Source organism: Acomys minous, assembly GCF_964271855.1.
Source record: "Acomys minous genome assembly, chromosome: 4".
Classification (NCBI taxonomy): domain Eukaryota; kingdom Metazoa; phylum Chordata; class Mammalia; order Rodentia; family Muridae; genus Acomys; species Acomys minous.
The window spans coordinates 70,765,910-70,793,599 of record NC_140486.1 but is presented as its reverse complement, the minus strand read 5'-3'; the positions used below and the strand labels follow the sequence as shown (position 1 = coordinate 70,793,599).

Sequence of the window (27,690 nt, the reverse complement as noted above, 5' to 3'; positions counted from 1 at the left end):
CATCAAACAGAAGCGCTCTTTTGAAATTGTTCCCTTTGGTCTTTTTCCTCTCCTTTTTGTTTTACTGCTCACTCAGCGGTTTTACATATTTTCTGGGCACCCATGATGGGGCCGGGCCTCAGCTTGGCTTTCTACTAGGGAAACTGATATACAGTAAAGCTCGTGGAATCTGATATCCAGGAGCTTTACCCAGAGTGGGTCAGGGAAAGAAAGGGTCATCAGAACCCTGTAAATTAATGTCAGATAGACATAAAGCTGTGTGATCGACAGAGGGTTCCTCTGTTAGAGAGAGTGACCAAGAAGCCATGGAGTTGGTTAGCAGAGGCCATGTAGCATCTGGGTCCCAGAAGGGAAGTCCTTGGAGGGTCTACCCTGCCCTGGTGCCAACGCATGCAATAGAGTCTCACAGATTACAGTTTGTAGTTTGGCAGTTGCACAGAACTGAGAGTGGCTGGGGAGGTAGCGGGTTAAACAGGTATGTTCATAGAGAGGCAGGAGGGGCTGAAGCACACCAAGAGAGAAAGGGATTAAAATGGGCCTCTTTATTGGATGCACGATCTGTCAATCACAGAAATGGATGAGTTTTATGAAAGAAAGAGAAAGGGTTTACTCATGAGGCAGTCAAGCACAGAGACAGGACGTGGACCAAGCCTCAGACCCACCGCCATGAGAGCGGGGTTTGACAGCATTTACAGAATAAGGAAGAGAGGTTACTTAAGGCATGTGCCGAGGTGACATGATGCGGAAAACATGTATCAGACATCTTCATGTGTATGATTGAACTCCAAGAAGCTACAGCTTTGGCCTGATCTTTAAGCTGGGGTCTTCTGTCCCTTGATGCCAACAATGTCACCCACTGGACACGTGCACATGCTCAAGAGTAAGATCAGTGGCTCCAATAAACAGAAGCAGCTTTCAAGCCCTGAAAAGTTACCTGGATAATCATTAAGAGTCATGAGTATTGCATGCAGCTGACCTGTGGGAGTCTAATAACCCCACTCATCCACATGGGCTCCATATTAATAGTTTTTTAATTAAAAAATGCAAGTGAAAAAACATTATTTGGATTTTCTCTCAATGTCAAAAGGGCTAGAGATGAGGTTGAAGGTCTAGCCTGGACTCAGATCTATGATACATAAGCTTGAAAACTTTAGTCAGGCAACTGGCAGCCTTGGGGAAGCTCTGGGCCCTTGAATGATGCAATTGTAGCTGTCACTCGGGCCTGATGTGACTGATAGGTGGCAGGGAGAGCAGCCACCATTTCTCCTCGTGTTCCCTTTGGGCCTAGCACCTTGTTATATTCTTGTTCGTCGTGACACAATCGCCATGGACTCCAAGGAAAGAGTGACATAACAGCCAACGAGGGGAAGTAGGAATGGGCGTGAAAATCACGCACCTACCTATGCAACACAGGCTCAGAAACAAGAGCAGAGCGCAGAGCAGAGGGATACTAGCCACCTGTCAGATGAGCTGCCCACATCTTCCTGCCCTCGAAGGCTCGTGCCTGAGTGCTGCTTCTCCGGAGAGCCCCATGTCTGACGTGTCGGCCTTGCTTTCCTCTCCATGTGTTGGATCCCTGCTCAGCCTGTCCTGTCCTGCAGCTTTATTTGTGCAGTGATCTAGCAACTCCATGCCTGCCTAGACTTGCGCAGGCAGAGGTTGGCAGCAGAAAACAGCACGATTCCATCAGGGCGCTCCGGGCTCTGTCTTTTTGATTAAAGCATATAGCTATCATCAAAGCCAGCTCCTGGCTCCCGTGGAGTTGGGGTGCACATAGCTCTTTGGGTTCATCATTGCAACTGTTTAATACCTATCTTCCATCAAGAGAAACACCACTGAGGAGCTTCACAGGGTCCCTGGGAAATGTGCTGCATCCATTCATCCCAGCAGGGGAGGCTTCCTGGCACGACCCCTCCTACCAGCCGATCTCCTCTGCTGTGTGCCAGTGGACCGCTCCACAAATACAGACGCTTTGCAAGCCCACATGGCTTTTTCATGGCTTCTTTGGGAGCAAAAAAAAAAAAGCATTTCTCAAATATAGCAGTTTGGAGCTGAAAGAAAAGGAGTCGAAATGCCAGGACTTGACAGAGGACAGTGTAGACACCAGCAGGAGTTCCCCAGAAATACCCAGGGTGTGGGGAAACTGTGCGTCTCTCCGGCTCCGAAGGCTGGCTGCTGGGAGCGAGCTCTGTGTATATGAAAGTGGCATAAACAAGGAGACATATCTGAAGAGAATCGGGCTTGCTGCTCTGTCCTGCCTGGGCTTGTGCCCCTTCCTTGTTATTCCAGGGGAACCAGTGTTGTAATCATCTCTTCCAGACTGAGTTACTGTGTCTGTCTCAAGGGAAGGAATGCGTTTACCCAAGCCAGAAAGAAAATGCATGGCTGCACTCATCCCATTTGCCCAGTGTCGGCTGCAGCCATTCACCCTGCACTCCAGCGAGTCTCCAGGGGCAACGTTTTCTCCTCACACAACTTCGTTCACTCAAAATTTTCCTCACTTAGGGTTTCAATCTTCACTTCCTGGAAACTGGTCTTTGTGATAGAGAACAACCAACCCACGAGGTTACCTTTTCACTGAGGCATTTTTCCTGTCTTCCTTTAAGTTTTGCCACTGGCTGCGCTGTGGATGGAGGAAAGGTGAAGTGTGCCTGCAAACCCGGATACACAGGAGCACAGTGTGAGAGGTAGGTTTCTCCCTGCGCTGTGTGCCCGTTTCCCAAAATCTGCAGGTGGAGTTGTTGGACAGGATGGTTTAGGACTGGGACCCCGCTGCCAGCTAGAAAGATTTTGGTGAAAAACACAAGACTGCTCCCTTAATAAGTCATTACCAACAATCTCTCTCGTTTCCATGTTTTAGAGTGAGAATGAGGCACATATGCCACACAAACACACAAACACACAGGCTTATATTCCCCACACACACATCACCGTGTGCCCTAGGCGCCATCCTCATACCTACAGGCCCTTCCTCATCTCTGCACATCCTCCCTCCTCCTCCCACCGCACCCCTAGCCCTCAGTCAGTCCCCCTGCATACCTATCCTTTCCCACATCCGTATGTATTCTTTATACAGCTCTCATCTTCTCCCATAGGGCTATATGTCACTTCTCCTATTTTCTTAAATACTGCTCCCCAAAATAACTGTGCATGCTTTTATTTCTGTAGAGACTCATAGGCCCACACCAATGTACAGATCTCTATATACCCTTATCCCCACCAATATTATATATATATATATATATATATATATATATATATATATATATATATATATACACACACACACACACACATATATAACTTTTAGTTATAGCTCCAAATATAACTTGTACACACACACATGCACACATGCACTGCTTCTCACAGTATATTTTTAACACTCAGGAAAGCCTGTTCTTTTTTCAACCCCTGGTATCAATCATGACACAGCTCATATTAGATGTGTATATTAATGCTCATGAAACAAAAGACTAATATTGCAGGTTGTAGAAGGGCAAGTGTCCTAGAGATACATGTCAGCTATTCATAGACAGATTGTCTTGAGTAGCTTCTGTGCACTGGATGCTGTGTAGGTTGAGTAAGTTGACCCGGGTTCTAATACACCTCCATCCCACCTCTCAGTAATCCAAGGGGGCACGCTGCAGGAAATACGCTAAGTGTTTTGTTACCCTCCGGGTCTATACCCAGATGAAATGTTGATGCTGGGGGATGCATGGGGTACTAGTCACAAAACCAGCTGTGCTGAGTTGAGCTGCATCTGAGGGGACAACCAGCTAGCCTTGGAGAGCAAGGCATGGGAGGGTCAACTCTATGGAGCTGGTAAGGGTATGCAGGCTGGAAAAGGAGGCCTGGGGATGCATTCTAAGTCTTGTGACTTTAAAGTTGGAAGCTGCCATCTGGGAGAGCCTCTTCCTGGCTTTAGCCTCCTTGAGGTTCAGTACAAACAACAGAGTCAATGACAGCAACAGGTTCAGTGAGGCATCTGTTTAACTTGGGCATTTGATTTGAAGAGACATTTTTAATTAACAGCTCTTCTCTCAGCATATGCTACACTTGGTGTCTCAAAGCAAGTTATTGTTTGTTAATTAGAAGCAGCTTTCCACAAGTGCCAGGTTGATGACAACATTTTTTTTATTTTATTAAACATGGATTGCACACCTAAGCATCACTCATGGCACTATTTGTTAAATCTGAATGACAAATAAGAAAGTCAGGGGTGAGAATTAGGAGTATTCCACGAAGAGAAGTCTAACTTGGGGCAGCGGGGCTGGGGTTGGGGGGGGGGGCGAGGAGTGAGCTGCCTGCCTAGGTACAGAAAGGCGTTCTAGCCCCTCCCATGCCCTGCTCACTTCTCTGTCCCTCAGCCACACAGAGCCACAGATGGGCACGTCCTCTGTTCTTTATCCCTGTACTAATGTCATCTGAGAAAGCAGGAAGTATTGCTTCATCCTTTATGTTTAGCTATGAAAAGAAGATAAGAGAACCATTTCTGGTCATTAGTAATGTACGCTTTGTAAGAATTAGGAAGAAGAATTAAATGGCCTGCCAGGCTCACTGGCACTCACCTATAATCCCAGTACTTGGGAGGCAGAGGCAGGCGGATCACTGTGAGTTCGAGGCCAGCCTGGTCTACAAAGTGAGTCTAGGACAGCCAAGGCTAACACAGAGAGACCTTGTCTCAAAAAATAATAATAACATGTTTTATTTTTCTTACTAATTAAATTTAAAAGTCAAGGTCATATGTCATTAAACTTGGAGGTTAGGGCTTGACTCCTTAGTACATTACCTGGAATCACAGTGGCTCCTGGGCAGAGGCAGCAGCTGTGACTCCTGTGAGTTACGTCACCTCCTTCTATACTGCACTGCTGTAGTCAGTGTCAACATCGATTACATAGCCTTGAAATCACACATTAGGAACTATAGAAAGTCTTCCTCCATGTAAACATTTAAAACCTGTGGATTTATTTCTATGAATACGCTGGCTTCAGATTAAACGATATGTATGTGATGTCTTCGGGAGCATAATTCTTAATACAAACAAGCCCACCTGATTTCTGTGTTGATGACATCATGTGTTTCTCGGCCATTCAGCTACCTGAGTGAGCAGTCAGGGGTAGCAGCAGATGGGATATGAAGGAGTGGCCCCATCTGCCTCTGCCTCTGCCTCTGCCTCTGCCTCTGCCTCCAGCCTCTGCCTCTGCCTCCAGCCTCTGCCTCTGCCTCTGCCTCCTGCCTCTGCCTCTGCCTCCAGCCTCTGCCTCTGCCTCCAGCCTCTGCCTCCAGCCTCTGCCTCTGCCTCTGCCTCCTGCCTCTACCTCTGCCTCCTGCCTCTGCCTCTGCCTCCAGCCTCTGCCTCTGCCTCTGCCTCTGCCTCCAGCCTCTGCCTCTGCCTCCAGCCTCTGCCTCTGCCTCCAGCCTCTGCCTCTGCCTCTGCCTCTGCCTCCTGCCTCTGCCTCTGCCTCCAGCCTCTGCCTCTGCCTCCAGCCTCTGCCTCTGCCTCCAGCCTCTGCCTCTGCCTCTGCCTCCAGCCTGTGCCTCTGCCTCCTGCCTCTGCCTTGTGCCTCTGCCTCCTGCCTCATTTATGGAATAAAATGAATTTGCCTTTGTGAAGTTTTCCTTGTCACCAGTCTGTATCACCTTTCGTATTACCCAGCTATGGTGTCTCAAATAGGGAGAATAAGGTGGGATAAATGACGGGTTATTTGAATGTTTTGTGTAGGTGTGCACCAGGATATTTTGGGAACCCACAGAAATTTGGAGGCAGCTGCCAACCATGCAATTGTAACGGCAATGGCCAGTTAGGTACATGTGACCCCCTAACTGGAGGTAAGTTTCATGCACGCCCCTGCAGATGTGCATCTTAAAGCTGCTGAGACGCCGGTCTCCCGGGCATGCTGTAGGGCTAGCTCACAAACTGCTACTTCCCTTGACAGTGCTTGGGTAATAGTGGTAGCTTTGAGGAATAAATATTTCATCAAGGTTTTTTAAAGTAAATTGTTTTAAACCCCAATAAGTTATAGCTCAAATAACCTCAGACTGTCTTTAGTGATTTTACTGAGATGTTCTTTGGATACCATCAGGTTTTGTTTTGACTTTATTTTAAAGTCATGTGTATGTGTCTGCCTGAGCATACATATGCATGTACGCCAGTGTCAGTGGAGGTGTGAGGCATAGAACCCCCTAGAATTGGAGTTATAGTCAGGCCACTCAGTGTGGGTGCTGGGACTTGAACTTGGGTCCCTGACAAAGGTAGTGCTTAACCACTGAGCTAGCTCTTTAGCCACACTCTACAGTTGTTTTTATATCAGCTCTTTTTTATGGGAACCTGAAGAAATTAAAGTGTTCTTTCCCTCTTTGCAAGGATATGGTCAAGTTAGAGGTGTGGGTATTACCACTGTGTGAAAGGTATTTGTCACAGTTTATAGAGAAAAACTTACAACAAAACAGTAGTATTCTTCTGTCATAGAAAATGGTGATATTAAATGTTATAAATTTGGCATAGATCTACTTAGGCAAACTCTCTCATCTTATATTTGGGGGCCAATTGAAGAACTAAACCAAGAATGTGCAGATTAAAGCTGATTAAGCAACTGTCCCTGAAGCAAGGCACAACAAATAGGTTAATAGACATCTAGAATGGTTGCTTGAGAGACTAAGGCAGGGAGGGATTCAGAAGGTCAAGGCTGGCCTGGGCAACTTGGTGAGACCTTCTTTTTTAAAAGTAACCAGAGACCGGACATTCAATAGTTAAGAGTGCTTGCTGCTCTCCCAGAGGACATGGGTTCAGTTCCCACCCTGCAGACCAGGAAGCTCAGAATTGTAACTCAAGCTTCAGGGGATCCAAAGGCCTCTTCTGGCCTTCACAGATACCTGCATATAAGAGGCGCGCACACACACACACACACACACACACACACACAACTACACAACACAATACAAAAATAATCAAAGTAACAGAGGACTGGAGACATAGCTCAGTTGTTGAGTGTTTGCCTGGCATGTACGAGGTCTTGGGTTGAATCTCCACCAAAAGAGAAAAGGAAAGTAGATTATGCCATTTTGAGGAGCTGCCCTGCTTAGACAAGAAATAGTATTATATAAGGAAGGAGGCCACCAAGGAAAGTCCTGCTCATGACGATGGCCAGGGTGAGCACAGGAAAGGAGGGGCCAGTGGTGCTTTAATGATTGAGCAAGTAAAACCTTCCAAAGCAGGCTTTTCTGAAAGCTGAGTTAAAAAGGCAGAGGAAGAAAACATTTAATAAAAATGTCTCTTTTTTTTCCCCCTCCTGATTTTAGACTGTGTAAACCAAGAACCCAAAGATGGCAGCCCTGCAGAAGAATGCGATGGTGAGAAAAAAATAATCCCTCCCTCCTTTTCCAAGCTGTGTTTCATTTAAGATGTGTGAGTGCTGTCCTGGAACAGGCACTTTGTAGACTGGGAAAACAAAGATAAGAGGACAGGGAAAGACAATATTCGTTCAAGTCCTGCCCCTGCCAACTCCTAGCTGTCTACCATCAACAGGCCCCCTCGCCCTCCGAGCCTCAGTTTTATACGGAGAATGGACATCTACCTCATTTAACTTTTAGAGGCTTTCTGAAGATGTCATATTGTTTAACATACTATCTAACCACCTGCATGTAGTGGCACATGTCTGTAACCTCAACACTTGGGGTGCTGAGGCTTGAGGATCGCTAATTTGTGAGACCAATTCTCAAAAACAATCAATCAAAAATAGTCACTAGCAGACACTCCATAAACAAAGGTAATTACTATTATTTTTCCTGCACGCAAAATAAGCACAAATTGCTAAGAGTTCTAGTAAAAATGCTCGCACACATCCGGTTCTCACTTCTTCCCAGAGTGCATAGCCCTCCCTGAGCCATGTAGAGGTGTGATTTCTGCCTGTGCTAACCGTTGTCTGGGGGAACAGGCTATAGCTTTCTCTGTGCCTTGTCTGGGCTCCAGCCTACAGCATGTTTGCCTCTCACTGGGGCCCCTGCAGATTGTGACAGCTGTGTGATGACGCTCTTGAATGACTTGGCCTCCATGGGTGAGGAGCTCCGCCTAGCGAAGGCAAAGCTACAGGGCCTGAGTGTGAGCACTGGAGCTCTGGAACAGATCCGGCACATGGAGACGCAGGCCAAGGACCTGAGGGTAAGCCTTCGGTGGGGTCCCGGCCATGGCTTAGTGAGGATGGCTGGGCCTTGCTCTCTATTGGGATATCAGTTCTGGGAACTTGTCTGCATTCCCAAACCTACAGATGCTTACATCTCTAGTACCAAATGCCGTAGTGTTTTAAGACATAGCACTCTGGCTTGTAAACTTTCAATCATCTCTAGATTACTTATAATAATGAATAAATTCCATCCAAATAACCATTCTACTGCATTGTTCAAGGAATAAAAAGAAAAAATGTTCAGTATAAATATTTTTTCTCTTAAAATTTTTGAACTCAGTGGAATCCATGGACATATAACCATGGGTTCAGAGGGCTGACTTTAGACTGAGCAAAGGAATGCTCCTTAAATCGGGGTACAGGTGACTTCACTTAAAACTCAAGGGTTTCTTTATCCCCCTGATACAAATGAAGCATCAATTTTCACTGGCGAGAAGTGCCCACAGACCCACAGGGCTGACACTTGTAAGTACAGCCTTGAACAGTCCTGGCCTTACTGCTCTCATAATGCCTTCGGTTCTGTGCCTCGTGTCCAGAAGACTCGAACACAGGCTTGATCAAAGTTAGTATAATTCTCTCAAAATGGTTGCTAGAATTTTCTAGGGAAGTGTGTGAGGCTACACTGTCCTTAGATGGTCTGTCTTGTAATAATCATTATATTGAATTTCTGCAAAAGGTATTATATTCATGTGTAAGAGTTGGCTGAGAGTCCCTTTCAAATAATGGATCCGTTTCATCTAAATGACCAAACAGTTCAGAAGCCATGTCCTTTTCCTTTAAGACCTAAATCTGCAGTGTGCCCCCCACTGCCATTCCCAGGGGTTTTTTTTTATCTTATGTCTTTCTCCTGATTATCAACTTCATTTTTTCCCTATTTCATCAATTTTTCTGTTTTCAACTTTTCTTATTTTTGCTTTTTTATCAGTCAACACAGTAACACTTATTATTGCTATTTTGTCATTTTATTAATTCTTTGAGAATTTCTTACAATGTATTTTGGTCATATTCATCCTCTTAATTCCTCCAAGATTCTGTAACTTCATGTCCTTTTTTGTTAAAGGAAGAAAGAAAGCAACCAGGCAGTTGACTCCAATGTGTGCTTCTCCTGAGTGGGAAGCTACCACTGAGCATACTTACTAGGAGTCACATCCTCAAATAAAATGACTCTCCCTACTCCAGAAACTACCAACTATCACTATTTCCTCAGTTGGGGGTGGGGGCTCATAAACCACCCCCCCAATCCATGCTGTAATGGTGTTCAGATGGCCACAGCTGCTGTGAGTTTGGGGGTGTGGTGGTCATGCCATAACTGTAGCTGAAGGCTATTTCAGTCTGGTCTTTATGGCTCTGGCTCTTGCAGGCTTCCCACCCCCTCCTCTACAATGGCCCTAAGACTAAGACGGAATGGAGTGATGGGGCCATTCCAGTTGTGTTGAGCACTCAACTGACACGTAATCTGTATTGTGTGACCAGTTGTGAGTGTCTGTGTTAACCACCAACCACTGCACAAAGAACCTTCTCTGATGAGCTCCTAGGGCTGCACTGATCTTTGTGTTGAGAGATACAAATTTTCCCAGGACATGGAGAGATCAAGGTGGTACTGACTAGGGAGCGTTCTCCTTGCTGAGTAGCTCTCAGTACTAGAAGGGTCTCTGCGGGGTCCTGAGGAGACTGAGTAGCTCTCCTAGTACTGGAAGGTTCTCGGAGGGCTTCTGTGGAGAAAAGCCATCAACAATCTTACCCAGCTGTGAACCTTATAAACTACAGTACTAACCAGCATGGCAAGATATGTCCATGGGTATAATAGTGGTACAAACGTCATGAGGGGTGACCAACTGGGAGGGAACTAATAGCTGGTATGGTAAATCTAGCCAAGAACCAGACTGCGGCCCTCACGTGCCTCACAGGTAGACCTACGATTACTATTCTGCTAAACGGACATAGTGTTAAACTTACCTGAGTTCTACAATTACCCATATATTTTGTTTTTCTTTCTACATTCTGTGGGATAGTTTGCTATTCATTTTCCAGTTTCTTGTGATCAAAGCTCATTTTACTGATTTAAAATTTTTCTTATTACTAACATAAGCATTTAATGTTGTAGAGAAATGCTTCCCTTAAGTGCTACTTTGCTGTAGCTCACAGACTTCGTGGCATTGTGTTTTCATTCTCATTCAATTAAAAGCATTTTTCCATTTCCTGTGACATATGACTAACCCACAAGTAACTTAGAAGTATATCATTTAATTTCCAGATCACAGATGTTTTTCTGATGACTTTCTAGTGTTGATTTAGAATTTAATCCTTTTGTGGTCAGAAGCAAACTATGTAAGAGCTCCAAGCCTTTGAATGTGTTGAGGCTTGTTCCGGAGCTGGGAAATGGTCCCCCTGGGTTGGTGTTCTCATCATCCTAAGAAAGAAAGGGGTTAGGAGGGTATTCTGAGAAATGGTGGGGCCACAGCCAAGCTCTCTCGAGTAATAGTGAGGGTTACTGTTTCCACTAATGATGGCTGAGCACACAACCTTGAGCAGCTGTCCGTTGCTCATTGTTGGCCAAAGGAGAAAAGAGGCAGGCCATGGGAATCCCAGTCTCCTGACCAGGGTCTGCATCCGTGATGGAAAATGACACCCTCCACATCATTACAGTGTACAACTATGCCGCCTGGCCATCGGCTCAGGGAACAAGGTTTCATGGTGGGGTTGTGCTAGTTATACCATCACTAGAGATGGCAGCTGGTGAGTGAGGGGAAGGAGAAACCTCCCTATGGCTGAACAAGCCTGCAATCGTTCAACAGACACATGAATCAGAAATCCAATATATAAAGATGAGGGCATGTTAGAGAAACGAAAATAACAGGATCGTTTGAAAATGTCCCAAAGGAAAAGCATCTATTAGAAGAAAAGAAATGAGACGAGGAGAGAAATCTTACTTGAAGTCAAGTAAAAAGTAGAGATGAAAAGCTCCGGTTGAAAATCATGGACATGCTTATTGAAGTACAAAAATTGTATAGATGAGGCAAAACCAGGACTAGACACGGTGAGGGGGGCTTTGGGATGAGAGCTTACGGCAGTGGTGCTGTCTCTCTCTCTCTCTCTCTCTCTCTCTCTCTCTCTCTCTCTCTCTCTCTCTCTCTCTCTGTGTGTGTGTGTGTGTGTGTGTGTGTGTGTGTGTGTGTACACATGTAATTCCTGAAAAATAGCTCCTTTTTATCCCCTAAAGGATTCAACTCCATGGTTTATAGGGTTGAGATAGAGAAGGAAAACCCTTTCTGTTGTGAAAGAAAAGGAAGCTCCCCGAGTCAGTTACTTTGACTATTTGATGCCGCGTTGCCCTGAACTTCTCTGCCTGGATGCTGTGTGCCAGCTTCTGTCCTTAGTTATCGCACGAGGTCTCTGTGAGAAAAACAGTGTTGTTTTCATCCTGTGACATGCAGAAGCTAAGCAAGAAACTGCCTAGAAATCACACAGCTAGCACATGGTGGCTCTAGAAGATTTCAAATCAAGACCAAAGTTGAAAGACCATGCTTTGCCCATGGCCACTCAGTGATGCTCCCAGCCTTCCCCTCATAAAGTCGCAGCATCCATCTTACTGCTAGGTCACACAAACTCTGTGATGGCCCAGTGAAAACAAGCATGCGCTTCTGAGTGCTCATGAGTATAATGTACCCAGCAGATCAGAATATACTCACTTACAGCGTGAGGCTCACCCACCAAGCCACAGATCCGGGGTCTGGTTTACTCTGCGTTGTCTCTGGCATACAAACGAAGGCAATAGAATCCTTTATTTTTTTTTTGTCATTCTTTCAAGGCAAATGATCTCTATTCTAAGTATATTCTGTGTAACAATGTCACGTTTAAAAGTAATGAGGCAATTTGGTAATATAAAAATGTGTAAGGGATCTAGACTGGGATCTGATGCAATCACCACGAAGCTGTGCAGCCTCAGACGCATCATCCAATCCTCTTAAGAGTCCCAGCCTCTCATTTGAATTTGAGGGCGTTCGACTATATTAGCTCAGAATTCCCCTACAACTACAGCTGAGGTCTTTGAGTTTAAGGGTCTTCTCAGCATAAGTAGTGATATGTAGTGCTTTTTTTTGTATCAGGATAACTACAGATTTTTTAAAAAGTATATTTTATAATTGATACATTGGATAAGTAGTAGTATTTTATAAGGCAAGGGCATTAATTCAAGTAAAATACATATCTTTTGTCCTTTGGATTTGCTCTAGTTTGGTTCTTTAATGCCCCCAGTGCCTAAACTCTGAAGGACTATTCCCTGGAGTGTAGCTTTTGGCGAATGGTAGGAAATGTAAGAGATGGCCACAGATGATGTGAGGACTGGGTCCATGCCCTCTAGAGAGATGACCGCAGATGATGTGAGGACTGGGTCTATGCCCTCTAGAGAGATGACTGCAGATGATGTGAGGACTGGGTCCATGCCCCCTAGAGAGATGACCGCAGATGATGTGAGGACGGGGTCCATGCCCTCTAGAGAGATGACTGCAGATGATGTAAGGACTGGGTCCATGCCCTCTAGAGAGATGACTGCAGATGATGTGAGGACTGGGTCCATGCCCCCTAGAGAGATGACTGCAGATGATGTAAGGACTGGGTCCATGCCCTCTAGAGAGATGACCGCAGATGATGTGAGGACTGGGTCCATGCCCCCTAGAGAGATGACTGCAGATGATGTAAGGACTGGGTCCATGCCCTCTAGAGAGATGACTGCAGATGATGTAAGGACTGGGTCCATGCCCTCTAGAGAGATGACCGCAGATGATGTAAGGACTGGGTCCATGCCCTCTAGAGAGATGACCGCAGATGATGTGAGGACGGGGTCCATGCCCCCTAGAGAGATGACTGCAGATGATGTAAGGACTGGGTCCATGCCCTCTAGAGAGATGACCGCAGATGATGTAAGGACTGGGTCCATGCCCCCTAGAGAGATGACCGCAGATGATGTGAGGACTGGGTCCATGCCCCCTAGAGAGATGGCCACAGATGATGTGAGGACTGGGTACATGCCCCCTAGAGAGATGACCACAGATGATGTGAGGACTGGGTCCATGCCCTCTAGAGAGATGACTGCAGATGATGTGAGGACTGGGTCCATGCCCTCTAGAGAGATGACTGCAGATGATGTGAGGACGGGGTCCATGCCCTCTAGAGAGATGACCGCAGATGATGTGAGGACTGGGTCCATGCCCTCTAGAGAGATGACCGCAGATGATGTGAGGACTGGGTCCATGCCCTCTAGAGAGATGACCGCAGATGATGTGAGGACTGGGTACATGCCCTCTAGAGAGATGACCGCAGATGATGTGAGGACGGGGTACATGCCCTCTAGAGAGATGACTGCAGATGATGTGAGGACGGGGTACATGCCCTCTAGAGAGATGACCGCAGATGATGTGAGGACTGGGTCCATGCCCCCTAGAGAGATGACTGCAGATGATGTGAGGACGGGGTACATGCCCCCTAGAGAGATGACCGCAGATGATGTGAGGACGGGGTACATGCCCTCTAGAGAGATGACCGCAGATGATGTGAGGACTGGGTACATGCCCTCTAGAGAGATGACCGCAGATGATGTGAGGACGGGGTACATGCCCTTTAGAGAGATGACCGCAGATGATGTGAGGACTGGGTCCATGCCCCCTAGAGAGATGACTGCAGATGATGTGAGGACGGGGTACATGCCCTCTAGAGAGATGACCGCAGATGATGTGAGGACTGGGTCCATGCCCCCTAGAGAGATGACTGCAGATGATGTGAGGACTGGGTCCATGCCCTCTAGAGAGATGACCGCAGATGATGTAAGGACTGGGTCTATGCCCTCTAGAGAGATGACTGCAGATGATGTGAGGACGGGGTACATGCCCCCTAGAGAGATGACTGCAGATGATGTGAGGACGGGGTACATGCCCTCTAGAGAGATGACTGCAGATGATGTGAGGACTGGGTCCATGCCCTCTAGAGAGATGACTGCAGATGATGTGAGGACGGGGTCCATGCCCTCTAGAGAGATGACCGCAGATGATGTGAGGACTGGGTCCATGCCCCCTAGAGAGATGACCGCAGATGATGTGAGGACTGGGTCCATGCCCCCTAGAGAGATGACCGCAGATGATGTAAGGACTGGGTCCATGCCCTCTAGAGAGATGACCGCAGATGATGTGAGGACTGGGTCCATGCCCCCTAGAGAGATGACCGCAGATGATGTAAGGACTGGGTCCATGCCCTCTAGAGAGATGACTGCAGATGATGTAAGGACTGGGTCCATGCCCTCTAGAGAGATGACCGCAGATGATGTGAGGACGGGGTCCATGCCCTTGAGGGGGCTGTGCGGGACTCTAGACCCTCCTCTTCCTTGGTTCATTCCCTGCTCACAGTGTGCTTCCACTATGAAGTGCTGACTCCTCAGGGACACAAAGCCGTGGGGCCAACTGATCAGGGCCAAAGCCTCTGAAACGGAGAGTCAAATGAAACGCTCTTCTTCAGTTGACTGTCTTAGGTAATTTGTTAAACTGATTGTGTGCTGGAAAGAGCGCTAACACATTTACTTTATTTCAGAACCGTGTCGTAATTTACATCAGAAAGTAGATTTGAGGTTCTTAGTTCAAAAAGCCCCATGTCTTGTCTGTCTGTGTGTCCTGTGTGTCCTATCCGTCCCCTACCCCATGTTGTCCCCTGTCCTGCCCTGGCTCCTTCTTCGCCCACCCCCACCCCACCCCCAGTAAAGCCAGGATTGGTCTTGTTGAAAGAAACATAGCTGGCTGGCAGTGTCTGTTCCAAAGTGGGCTTTAGCTTTGTGTCTGCTTTCAGAGCCAACTACTTGGATTCCGTTCAGCCATCTCAAGTCATGGGTCCAAAATGGACGGCCTGGAAAAAGAACTGAGTCACTTGAACCGCGATTTCGAGACTTTGCAAGAAAAGGTGATATGTGGAGTCAGCATCCCTAAATTTTTCTTCCTTTGGGGGTATTTTCAGTTTCAGTTTCCCTTTTAATCTAATTTACTGATATTGAGTTTATTTTTTTGTCATGTAGGCACAAGTCAATTCCAGAAAAGCACAAACACTATATAATAACATTGATCAGACCATCCAAAGCGCCAAAGAATTGGACATGAAGATTAAAAACATCATCCGGAATGTGCACAGTGAGAAAACTTACCCAGCCCAATTAAAACTTTTATTGCATTAATCTTTGTTGTATAGCGAATAAAGTTAATTTTTGAGAGCTCAGCATTGTGAAAGAAGATCCCATAGTGATACTTAAAAGACGAACAGGATTCTCCACAAAGCTTCCGAAGCCCTCGCTTTAATAAGACGCTTGATGTTTTCCAGTTCTCCTGAAGCAGATCACTAGGCCAGGTGAGGACGGAATGGACTTGCCAGCGGGCGACTGGTCCAGGGAGCTGGCGGAAGCCCACCGCATGATGCGGGAGCTGCGAGGCAGAGACTTCACTCAGCACCTCAGAGAAGCAGAGGCCGAGAAACTCGAAGCCCAGCTCCGTAAGGCGCAGCCCCGATCCCCTTTCCACCCTTATCAGCTTGAAGTTCTGAATTCTAAGTGCAATCTAGAGCTGCGGGCTCCGGGTGGAAGGTGTCAGGTCAGCAAGACTTGCTGTTAGAGGCCACTGCACACAGGGAATGGGGCGGCCCCTCCCACCCTGGAGCTGAGTCTTTTTCTTCAAGTTTCCAAGAGGCATGGAATCTTGCCATGGCATACACAGCCACAAAAGTGATTCTAAACTTCAAATACTTGTGCCTTGTCCCCCACCCCCCGCCCCCACCTCTTTTTTCCCTTTGAGGCAAGGTCTCACTTTGCTGGCCTGAGACTCGCGGCAGGCCACCAGCCTCAGCCTTCTAAGTGCTGGGGTTGCAGGCACGAGGCACCAGGCTGAACTTCATTAAACCAGTTTTAAGGATCGTTTACTTTACTGCTGCTGAGTTTTTAAATCACTAATTAACATTGGCATGATCGTAGTAAAACAAAGCCCCAAATTGGCTGTGTATAAGTAAAGTTTTAAAGTAGGGAAAATGTCTCACTGTGTCAAAACAGTCATAGTGGCTTAACATATGTCTTTCAAAAATGGATAGTTTTTCTCTTGTAAAATGATGTATTTAGGGTACATGTGCAGGTAGGAGTTGACATGCTGATCAAATTAATCTTTGCTTTTAGCAACGCAAGGGGACGTTGGCTTTCTAATTCCGCAGCTCCATTCTAAGTCTAAGGTCATTTATCCGTGAGTCTGTCTTTTTATCTGTGACACGAGAGTCACATATCTGTTCTCATGTGCGTGTCATGGCAGCCAAAGGAGGCAGTACATGCGTGCACATGACAGGTCTGCATAGGTAATGCTTTCCCTTCCTGTTCCTTCCAAGGCTCTGGGGGGAAGTCGTGGACTGAGCCACAATTTAGCTCTCCTTCTGTGTTTTGGCCTTCCAGCTTCATTCCACTTGTCTCTTACGTGAAAATCGTAAATCATGTGTTGCAGTGCTGAACCGGATCAAGGCCTGGCTGGAAACGCACCAGGCGGAGAACAGTGGGCTGCTGAGGAGTATTCGGGAGTCATTAGATGATTACGAAGCCAAGCTTCAGGACCTGCGCGCCGTCCTTCAGGAGGCGGCTGCCCAGGCAAAGCAGGCCACTGGCCTCAACCATGAAAATGAGGGGGTTCTGGGAGCCATCCAGGTGAGCCTCAGGCAGCAGCCTTCTGCTTTCATCAAGGGTAGGGCTGAAGGCGACAGGGAAGCATGACCTATTTCCTGCACAAAGATTACCGGGAGGGGGCATCTTCTCCGCCTGCAGGCAAAGGCCCACAACACACCCCACGCATAGACACACACACACACACACACACACACACACACACACGATAGATAGATAGATAGATAGATAGATAGATAGATAGATAGATAGATGAGTCAGGCAGGCAGAGATTTTCTGGCAGCATTTGGAATCAGACCCAGGGCCTCATGTTAGGCAACTGTTTTAAGAGCAAGCTGACCCTCCCAGCCCTATAGTTTATCATTTTGATGGTGAGTATCCAACACCAAAACAGCAACAACAAAAAGGGAAGGGTTGCCAAATAACAGACTGGAATTGAATAACATGAATTGGCTCCCGAAGAGGAGGAAGCTGCTAAGCACAAATCCGTGTCTCCTCAGTTGATGACACACACTCAGCTCTCAGTGCTGTCCTGGAGAATGGTACCCGTGTTTGAATCACTGACTTTTATGCCAGGCTCCAGCAGTGTGGGTCCCAACCTCTGGAAGCCTTCCAGCCTGTGTCCTCTCTCACTCAAGGCCCACTGCCTGCTGGCTGGGACTGGTGTGTGCAGGGGCACAGGGTCCTACTTTAGTTAGTTGAAATCGTATGTCCTGTTCTCTAAGGAAGAGCTTAATAACATGCCCTCCCTCACTGGTGCGGTTGGCCCAGCTTATAGACTTCTTCAGCCATGGTAGCAGATGATCCCACGGCAGCACAGCAACATGCAGTGGGAATTCCAGCCCCATCATTTGCAGCCGGCTAAGCTATTGTCAGCTTCAAGAAAACATTTTTTACTCTGGCTTATTTGTTGTCCTGAAAAGATGTCTGTGCTCTCTTCTAATGCGTCACAGAGCTCTCTTATTCTCTCCAGAGACAAATGAAAGAAATGAGTTCCCTGAAGAATGACTTCACCAAGTACCTGGCCACGGCAGACTCTTCCCTGCTACACACCGACAATCTACTGCAGCAGATGGACAAAAGCCAGAAGGTAGCGGAGACACCCAAACCAGTCAGATGCTATTGCCAGGAGGCTGTGCAATAGGCTAACCTATTTGTTTTTTTAATTTGAGATTACTATACCCCTTTTAGACAGAACTGTAAACCTCCAAATAATAACAGCAACTCTCTGCTGGCGGAGGGGTATGGATGCTGGGGTTTCTTTAAGTCTAACTGCATTACCTCATTTGTCTGCGATGTGCAAGTCATTTTTAGGGTAACAAAAGAGCATTGCAGGGCTATTTTTAAAATACCAAACCTGACTTTCCTAATGGAAGACACTGAAGACTTGATAAAAGCTTGACAGACTGCTTAGCCTTATGGGTATTTAAAAAGAAATAAAAAGAAATATTTCACAGTATGGGTATTTCACAGTATCTGTTTCTGCATCATAAGTCCTTCCACTTAGCAGAACCTTGATGATGACGTTGCATCTCTCTAAGCATTATAAAGGGGGTGCCCATCAGAAGGAAAACATCCAAGATGGTGGCAAAACTTTGTTGTCAATGCCACTATCTGAAGTAACCAAGCATAGGCTGATATGAAAAAAATGACTTAGAAAATACAACTTCTCACTAGAAACATCATTTATGAGGGAGCTTAAGAAAATGGCATACAAATCACTATTAATGTAACATTTATATAATTCTTGATTGTCTGATGGTTCTTCTTGCTGTATGTAGTTTATTTTACCCATGTGTAATAATATAAATGTATATGTTAAAAAAGAAACATAATAAAAATATTTTTTAAAAAAAGAAAATGGTATACATGTTAATCACTTGAATTCATATTATATTTGTTTATTTGGAAAAAATAGGAATATGAAAGCTTAGCTGCTGCTTTAAATGGAGCAAGACAGGAGCTAAGTGACAAAGTGCAAGAACTCTCCAGATCAGCCAGCAAAACATCCCTGGTGGTGGAGGCCGAGAGGCACGCCCAGTCTTTACAGAAGCTGGCAAAGCAGCTGGAAGAGTGAGTGCCTGCCTGCAGAGGTCCAGACATCATGGGTTGACTGAGCATCAAGCAAAGTCTTCGCTGGGCTGGCTAGGACACTGGAGCAGGGTGAAGGGCTGGCTCAAGGTCAAAGCCCCATCCAGAACTCACAGACCAAGTCACACCAGACTTGTACTGAGATCCGCCTCTCAGCTGTGTCCCTGGGACAGAATGGCAGAGTAACATAGCATTTGCCGTTCAGTCCCTGGGAGGATGGCGGCCTTGGGCAGAGAAAGGATGCCAGTGGCTTAAGCCCACCCTGTGTCATCTTCTAGGATAAAGAGAAATACCAGCGGAGATGAGCTCGTGCGCTGTGCCGTGGATGCTGCCACGGCCTATGAGAACATCCTCAATGCCATCAAAGCAGCAGAGGACGCAGCCAACAAGGCCGCCGGGGCCTCAGAGTCGGCCTTCCAGGTAGGTGCCTAGAGCTTCACCAGCAGCTTGCTGGAATGGCGCTGGAGTGGAGGCAGCTCATCTGCTTACTCTCCTGTGGGGGGGGGCAGTATTAAAATGTTATTTATTGAAAACCAAAGCTTGTTACATCTAACAGATGAGTTTGTCCTTGGTATGGATCATTTCTGCCTTTATTGGCTATTGATACCAGGTGTGTAGTTAACATTTATTTGTACAAACAGATACCAATGCTAATTTTGAAATTAAACAAATGGTATATCCTGCCTTTTACTAGGTGTTTTTGTGCCTTAATTAGTAATTGATGTTTGCCAAGAAAACGGTTTGGAATCCATTTGATGGCCATTTTCTCTCAGTGATTTGGTCTTAAGTCTAGGCCTGTCTGTGGAGGCCTACAGGGTCTTAGATGCAATATACAATATCCCTATGTCCAAGGACTGAAGGGTAGAATGCTAATTATTAGAGTTGGGCCTTGGAAGATCGAAGACTTTCAGCTTCCAAAAGCTTGAAAGCCCCAAGGCAACCAAATGATCGCAGGGGTTTTGTATGGTCTTAGCCATCTGCCACCAGAGATGGGCCTAGCTCCCAGGCCTCAGGCACGTGTCTACCTAACCACATCACCCAGCAACAGTGTAATAATTCATCCCGTTCTAATCTCAGTCCTTAAAGATTAAAGGTACAAGATTTAAGGTTAAAGTGAAAACTCATACTCTGCGTTCCCCAGTGTGTGGTGTCTGCTTAAGGCTGATGAGGGCTTTGCTTTCAGACGGTGATAAAGGAGGATCTCCCAAGAAGAGCCAAGACCCTGAGTTCGGACAGCAACGAACTGTTAAACGAAGCCAAGACAACACAGAAAAAGCTAAAGCAAGGTACTGGGAAGGCTGAGTGGCAGGGACAATGGGGGACTTTAATCAACCCATGGGAATCATAGGCAGTCTGAGGTAAAGTGTGCTGACTCTCACTGCCAGCGCAAAGGCTACTTAGGCACTCTTGACTTCTGTTGCTGATGCCCTGCACTCACCCAGTGCCCTAAACAGCACCCATCTGCTTTGCGTGAACTTGACTCGGGTCTTACAGGGATGAGAAGTCTTGAGAGTGATAGCCTTACTTGGCCTGACTCTGGGGTCCTCTTAATACACTGGTGATCTTGCCAGCGGGAAGCTGCACAGAAAGGTCATTCATTCCAGGCATGACAGCCGCTGCTTCTAGCTGCTTTAAGTCCTGAAATCTTTCCAACTGAAGGTATCAAAAAAGCAATCCCTGCCAACATGGGGCTTGAGAAAAATGTAAGCATTAATCTTCTCCTTGATAAGTTTTCATCTTATGTACTTAAAAAGAATAATGAAGTTGTCTTAACACAGAGGTGTAGGTCAGGGGTAGAAGCATTAAGACCCAGGCATAGAAACCATCTGACACTCAGCACTCCTCTAGCTTTGAAAATGCTGCCTCTCGAATTTTTATGGCTGTTCCCAGGAAGCCACCACCGCCAGGCAGGCATCTGGACTCAGTCTTCAAATGCTCAATTTCTCAGGCCCTTCTGAAGGATTAGATGACAGCTTTATAAATTTATTTACTACATATTTCTGAAAATCAAATATCCAAGAATTAAAACCCAAAAGTATGTTCTAATATGCAATCATTGACCAACATGAAGATTTTATGGAATTACACCTGCCTTCTTTATAGCATTGAGCTTAGTGTTGGGCTGGCATATGGCTTCTGTTGCTGTTTGCTTGCATATTTGTTTGTCACATTGCCGTGAACCGAACTCAGGGCCTTGGATATCCTAAGCATGCCCTCTACCAATCCTCCTGACTCACGTGACTGTGCCCAGGATGCATGTCTTAAGTAAGTTGAAGTATTAACTGTGTTGTTAAGTAAACCAGTCCTGGAATCATAAGGAGTCTGTGTCACCAGCTTGGTGCTACACACTGGCTGATGGATTTCTACATCCCAAAGATGACTATGTCACTAGCTAGGATGTGGGTCTGTGCCATTTTGTTCAGCACTTTATTTTTAGTGTGTCCCTTTGAGCATTTCTGGGGAGGACCCCAAGGACAGGTCCATTCACTCTTCTGCAGGAGCAGAAACAGCCATCGACTTTGTGTCCTTGGCACAGGGCTCTCAGGAACAGTTTTGCCTTGGCAGCAAGTCACCCTTTTCCCACCATTCATTTCCTCACTCAAGCATTCATTCATTGAACAAGTGTGCACCAACATTAAGTCCCGAGCGGTGCCAGCCACACACTGTATGTTGGGACACAGCTGTTAACTAGGCAGTAAGCTTTCCTCTGCTTTGGTCAGAGTGAAAGTCCAGCTGTCTCTGAGTTATCTCCTCTTCTTAGTATGTCCTTTAGATTGCTCTTCTGGCCTCTGTAACCAGAGATGCCCACATTCGTGGGTCCAAGTACTGAAAATGACATCTGTGGGGTGGTGGTGATGGTACACAGATACTCAGGGTCTGCAGACACTGCCCATGTCAGAGGCCACAGTGCCCATGGAAGATCCAGATCCATGAAGTAACTGCCTCTTGGTTCTCTCTCCCCCCCCCCCTTTCCTGCCTCCTTCCCTTCTTTAGAAGTCAGTCCAGCTCTCAGCAGCCTACAGCAAACCCTGAGGACTGTGTCGGTTCAGAAGGACCTGCTAGATACCAACCTCACTGCTCTCCAGGATGATCTCCGTGGGATACAGAGAGGTAGCATCACTGCGGACCCCTGGTCACGGTTCCCTAGGAAGAGTGTTTCAGGCCCTTATGCCTCCCTACCTGTGTGTGCACTAGGTAATATTGACAGTGTGATCAGCGGTGCGAAGAGCATGGTCAGGAAGGCCAACGGAGTAACAAGCGAGGTCCTGGATGGGCTCAACCCCATCCAGACAGATTTGGGGAGAATTAAGGACAGCTACGGGAGCACACGGCGTGAGGACTTCAACAAAGCCCTAAGCGATGCCAACAACTCAGGTATCAGGCATCCTCAGGCCAGGATGTCTTAGCTCTGTTCTCCATTGGTCCATTTCAGTTCCTTTCTGGTTAAGTCTGACCTCAAATCAGAACATATAAAAAACAGGTTCACATAATATATTCAGCTAGCACAAGTGTTGTGTCAGAGACCAGGGAAGATGTCTCATTTCTCCTCTTTTTTCATGTGTGATGTGTACGTTTGTGTGTGGTGTGTATGTATATGTCTGTGTAGGGTGTGTGTGTGTGTGTGTGTGTGTAGTGTATATGTCTGTGTTTGATGTGTATGCATGTGTTTATGTGTGATGTGTGTGTATGTGTCTGTGTGTGCATGAGTGTAGAGGCCAAAGCTCATGTTAAGTATATTCTTTAGTCACTTTTCTTCCCTTCTTTTCTTTCCTTCTTCCATTTCCCACCCCCTCTTCCTCCCTCCCTCTTTCCCTTCCTTCCTTTCTTCCTTCCTTCCCTTCCCTGGGTGAAGGGCTCAGTGTACACCCCACATGTTCTCAACTGCCCTGGAACATGATATGTATATCTGCCTGCCTCTCATTCCTAAGCATTGGACTAACGATGTGTTCCACCATGCCCAATGTCCTTCCTCTGTCTTAAAAAAATGTGTGTGTGTGCATGCATGCATGCGTGTGCATGCCGCCTTGTTTTGAGGCAGTCTCTTGTTTGCTGTGAGCTTCTGCAAAGTCTCCTGTGTCTGCCTCCACCTTCTGATAGGAGCACTGGGATGACGGACGGACACATGGAGAGCATTCCATTTTGATGTGGGTTCTGTGGACTCAAATCAGATCTTCATCCTTGGCCAGCAGTTGATTTGCCCACTGAGCCATCTGCCCACACCCTCCACCTGGTTCTCTGAGACAGGGTCTCTTGCAGAAATCAGAGCTGAAACCTGGAAATGATAGAGATTAGCTTACTAAGCAACCTTGCCAATCTTCCTGTCCCCACCTCTGCAGTCTAGGCACACACTGCTGTGCCCAGCTTTTTATGTGGATCTGGGGACAGTGGTTCCTTTACTAACTAAGCCATCTTCTGAACCGCAGCATCCTCTAGAGATCTTTTTCTTTCTTTTTTGATAGAGTAGGAGTTCTTAATCATGATGTATTAAGTTATGACTGCTATTAAAGGATAAGAAAAGAAGTATTTCTCTCATATGAATCAATGAAAATAATTTGGTGCATCACTATAGAAGTCTGTAATGAATTTAGGAGAGTCTCACCTGATTGTGGTCCATCTTGTTTCTGGGCTTGCCAGAACAAGTATTTCCTGCAGCACCTGTGCCTTTAACCCTTATTCAGTGTGCTGTATAAAAGGCCCATTCTCCCATTTCCCCGACAGTAAAGAAGTTAACCAAGAAGTTGCCTGACCTTTTTATCAAGATTGAAAGTATCAACCAACAGCTCCTACCCCTGGGAAACATCTCCGACAACGTGGACCGCATCCGAGAACTCATCCAGCAGGCCAGAGATGCTGCCAATAAGGTGGGTGTTCTCACGCAGCCACGCTGCTGCTGGTGCACTCCTTACCACACTCATCAAGACGGGCAGTGCTGTCGTTTATACAAGAACTGTTTGTCTACTTCTCTGAATGCTGATCTTAAGCTTGCAATTTAACTTCCTTTTGTCACTTTTCAAAAATGCACATGGCCTTTGTTCCCTAAATGTTGTGCTGTCAGGTACCTGCAGCAGTTTCCATGCTCGGAGTTCACATAGGCAGGACAAAGGAGTTTCTCTCAGGCCTCACTTTTCAAACTGTAATCGTAAGGTCAAGTGAAGGTTCTGTGGTCAGGACCTAGTCTCTTACAATTTGAAAGTACTGGACTCATCTTTGTTGAGGATGGAGGACACGGGATCATTGTGTCTGTAACCCCAGCACTGTGAGGTGGAGACAAGACGGTCACTGGGACTTGATGGCTGCCTCTGATCTCCAGGTTCAGAGAGAGATCCTTTCTCAAGGGACTAAGACAAGCTCTGTAGAGCAAGGTGCCTCACAGTCTCTTCTGTTCACATTCAAGCATGTGCACCTGCACACATGTGCGCGCACACACACACATATCCATAAACTTATACATCTCCATACACACACACCCCTACCCCCCACATAGACACAATCACATGTACACACATACACACACATGTACACAACCCACATATCCGTCCACACACATCCCTAGATACATAGATACACACCCACACACACCTACACAAGTGATGTTTGTTTTAATACACTTTATATAATCATGATTTTTAAAGACAAAAACTATTTACAAAATGCTAATGAGCAGGAGCCATGCAGATCACCCAGATCAGCTGCAAATATAGCATCCAGCAAAGAAAGCAAATTATACAAGTGTGATCAAATACATTTACATAAAATATTTAAATGTGAAAAGTAAGCCAGGGATAGCTGACAGGTAAGTAGATACATGCATAGTCCTGGATGAGTCGTATGTAGTAAAAAGAGTAAAGCTTGCACGAGCATTTGCATGAAATCCCACCACAGACTGTGGTGGCTGTGGAGGTGGAGGCTGCACAACAGTGGTGACAGTTTTGCCTCCTTTCTTAAGGAGCACTACAAATGCAGCCATGTAGCCACCATCGCTTACAGTACACACAAAGTGCCTTCTTAACTGAAAAAGCAAAAGATAAGGTCACCAGGGGACCAAAAGCAGAAGGCTTGCCTGGAGGAGACTCAGCAATGCGGTTGGGTCCCCTGGAGGGCAGATGGGGAGTGGAAGAGAGAGCCCTAATGTGAGCTCCTGACGTGAGCGAGGGGACCCTGGCCTCACCTTCACGTGGACAGGATGCCAGAGAATACTTTAGTTCTTGACTGATAGAGCGAATGTCAGCGTAAGTCTCACAGAAGACCGTTGCTGTTTTGATTGCTGGAGCACATTTGGTTTTTGTGATTTAGACTGGACCTGCCTAGTCTTGGTCCACAGACCTGGCCTAGTCCTTGACTCTTGCTGACAGCTCACAAAATCTAAGTATGGTATTAAACAGGAATGTTTGGGAAGTTTCAATGCTTTGAGTTGCATGTGGTCGGTAGCTTCCTACTTTTGCTTTTCTAGTACTATTAATGTTGCAGATTTGTTGCTTCATGAGAGATTGGAGGGGATGCAGGACAGGGCATCCATCACAGTGTCTAAGATGCACTGTGTAGGCTCTTTTTGCCTGTGTGTGCTCTCACGTGTGTATAGAGCCACATGTCTTCCTCCGTTGCTCTCCACCTTATGATCTGAGACACTTTCTCACTGAAGGAGGAGCTTGCTACTTTGTCTGCATCCTGGCGGGCAAAGGGCGCCTCCTTGTACTGGGCCTACAGATACACACCATGGCAACCTGGTTTTTGTTTGTTTGCTTGCTTGCTTTTGTTTTTCATTTTTATGTTGGTATTAGGGATCTAGACTCAGGTCCTCATGCTCGCATGACAGGCCCTTTATTGACTGAGCCAAATGCTCAGCCCCAATGCATGCATTTTTACAGTCTGAATGTCTAAAACAGATTCAGGCATAGTGTGTAACATGCTCATTGTCAAGTAATTTCTTTTTAAAAAGTACTTTAAAGAGCTGGGTAACATGGGCCTGGCCTAATACCACAGCACTTAGGAGGCAACAGCAGGACGATCATGAATTCAAAACCATTCTGAGATGTATAGTGAGCCTGAGGCTAGCCTGGACCACAAAAATCCTGTCTCAAAAAACAAAACAAAACAAAACAAAGCAAAAAAACAAAAAAAACAAAAAACAAACAAAAACAACCACAACTTAAGATATTTTAATGTATTCTATTTTAACCATGTGAGAGCACCATCCTAAGTGGTACCAAGAATATTAACTCCTGTGCACAAATCCATATAGGATAGGAATTACTATTACTGTTATCGGCATCATCACCACTAATGGTCATTGCTGCACGGAAGACTAAATTGACTTCTACTGGCCCTCAGTCAATTCACATTAAGTGTAGATGGTTCTGCAGACAAGTTCATGAATTTACAACTGGGGTTCAAGCTGTGCATGATGGTCCAGCCTTTAATCTCAGTACTCGAGAGGGGAGGCAGGTGTAAGTTTGGGGCTAGCCTGGTCTTCCAAATGTGTTTCAGGTGAGCCAGACTTACACGGTGAGAGAGAAAGAGAGAGAGAGAGAGAGAGAGAGAGAGAGAGAGAGAGAGAGAGAGAGAGAGAGAGAGAAACACAAAAAATTAGCCTGGGTCCAAGGGGCATCATCCTTCCCTGATGCTTACCAGAAAGCTTGGGACAAGCTGATGTATCTCTCAGAGGGATGGCTACAGAACTGCCTCACTGAGCACATCCTCTTCCTCACAGCTGTTGACTGCTCATTCCTCCATCTCATTCTTCCCCACAGGTTGCGATTCCCATGAGGTTCAATGGTAAATCTGGTGTCGAAGTCCGGCTGCCAAATGACCTAGAAGACTTAAAAGGATACACATCTCTGTCACTGTTTCTCCAAAGACCTAACTTAAGAGAGAATGGGGGCACAGAGGATATGTTTGTCATGTACCTCGGAAATAAGGATGTAAGTATCGTTCGGACATTTACTTGTTTCACTAACAGAATGGATTTAGAGGTACCAATGGGCTTAAGATGTAGGCATGTGAGTATACAATTAGCACGTACACGCTAACAGTAGTAGGATCAGGGCTTTCTCCCTGGAAAATAGTATTGTATTAATAAGGCTTTACGGGAACTAACAGTGGATGCTCCTCACAGAAGTGTATCCCGTCCTCCCCCTGGGAGGGCCCAGCCACAGATGCCTTCCCAAGCCGGACGGGTAGGAGCCATACATAAATGAGGCGGTGAAGAAAAACAAAGGCTAAAGTCTCTGCCACCCACTCTTCATCTAAACTCATTAAGCCACCATCACAAGCATTTTCAACAGTTGGCTTCAGTTTTTAGTGCCTCCTTCTTAACATGTGTCTTCAAAATTAAGTCCCAACTGGGCTGAAATAAAAACATCTAAAATATGGTTCTTAGGCTGATTTCTCCCTCCCTCCCTCCCTCCCTCTCTCTCTCTCTCTCTCTCTCTCTCTCTCTCTCTCTCTCTCTCTCTCTCTCTCTGTGTCTCACAGACACACACTCACTCTCTCTCATAAACAAACTATCGATGTAATAAAAATATAAAGCCAGGCATGGTAGCACACTCCTTTAATCCCAGCACTCAGGAGGCAGAGGCAGGAGGATCCCTGTGAGTTCCAGGCCAGCCTGGTCTACACAGCAAGTCTAGGACAGCCAAGGCTATGCAGAGAAACCCTGTCTCAAAAAACAAAAACAACAAATGTGTGTGTGTGTGTGTGTGTGTGTGTGTGTGTGTGTGTGTGTATGTGTGTGTGTTTCTTGGA

The 27,690-nt window shown here is 46.3% G+C and overlaps 1 protein-coding gene across 2 annotated transcripts in view; it reads left to right on the top strand.

Annotated features, from left to right (window-relative positions):
- The window catches only part of LAMA3 (laminin subunit alpha 3), a 226,015-nt gene that overhangs the window by 160,309 nt on the left and 38,016 nt on the right, over positions 1–27,690 (top strand). For both annotated transcript variants that reach the window (XM_084779751.1, XM_084779752.1), the window contains 16 exons: positions 2,607–2,687; positions 5,723–5,829; positions 7,300–7,350; positions 8,007–8,158; positions 15,009–15,119; positions 15,232–15,343; positions 15,531–15,698; positions 16,685–16,881; positions 17,831–17,947; positions 18,776–18,930; positions 19,227–19,368; positions 20,132–20,234; positions 21,943–22,059; positions 22,144–22,323; positions 23,668–23,810; positions 26,697–26,867. In XM_084779751.1, the coding sequence (XP_084635877.1) occupies positions 2,607–2,687; positions 5,723–5,829; positions 7,300–7,350; positions 8,007–8,158; positions 15,009–15,119; positions 15,232–15,343; positions 15,531–15,698; positions 16,685–16,881; positions 17,831–17,947; positions 18,776–18,930; positions 19,227–19,368; positions 20,132–20,234; positions 21,943–22,059; positions 22,144–22,323; positions 23,668–23,810; positions 26,697–26,867 (2,107 nt within the window). The remainder of the gene's footprint in view (positions 1–2,606; positions 2,688–5,722; positions 5,830–7,299; positions 7,351–8,006; positions 8,159–15,008; positions 15,120–15,231; positions 15,344–15,530; positions 15,699–16,684; positions 16,882–17,830; positions 17,948–18,775; positions 18,931–19,226; positions 19,369–20,131; positions 20,235–21,942; positions 22,060–22,143; positions 22,324–23,667; positions 23,811–26,696; positions 26,868–27,690) is intronic.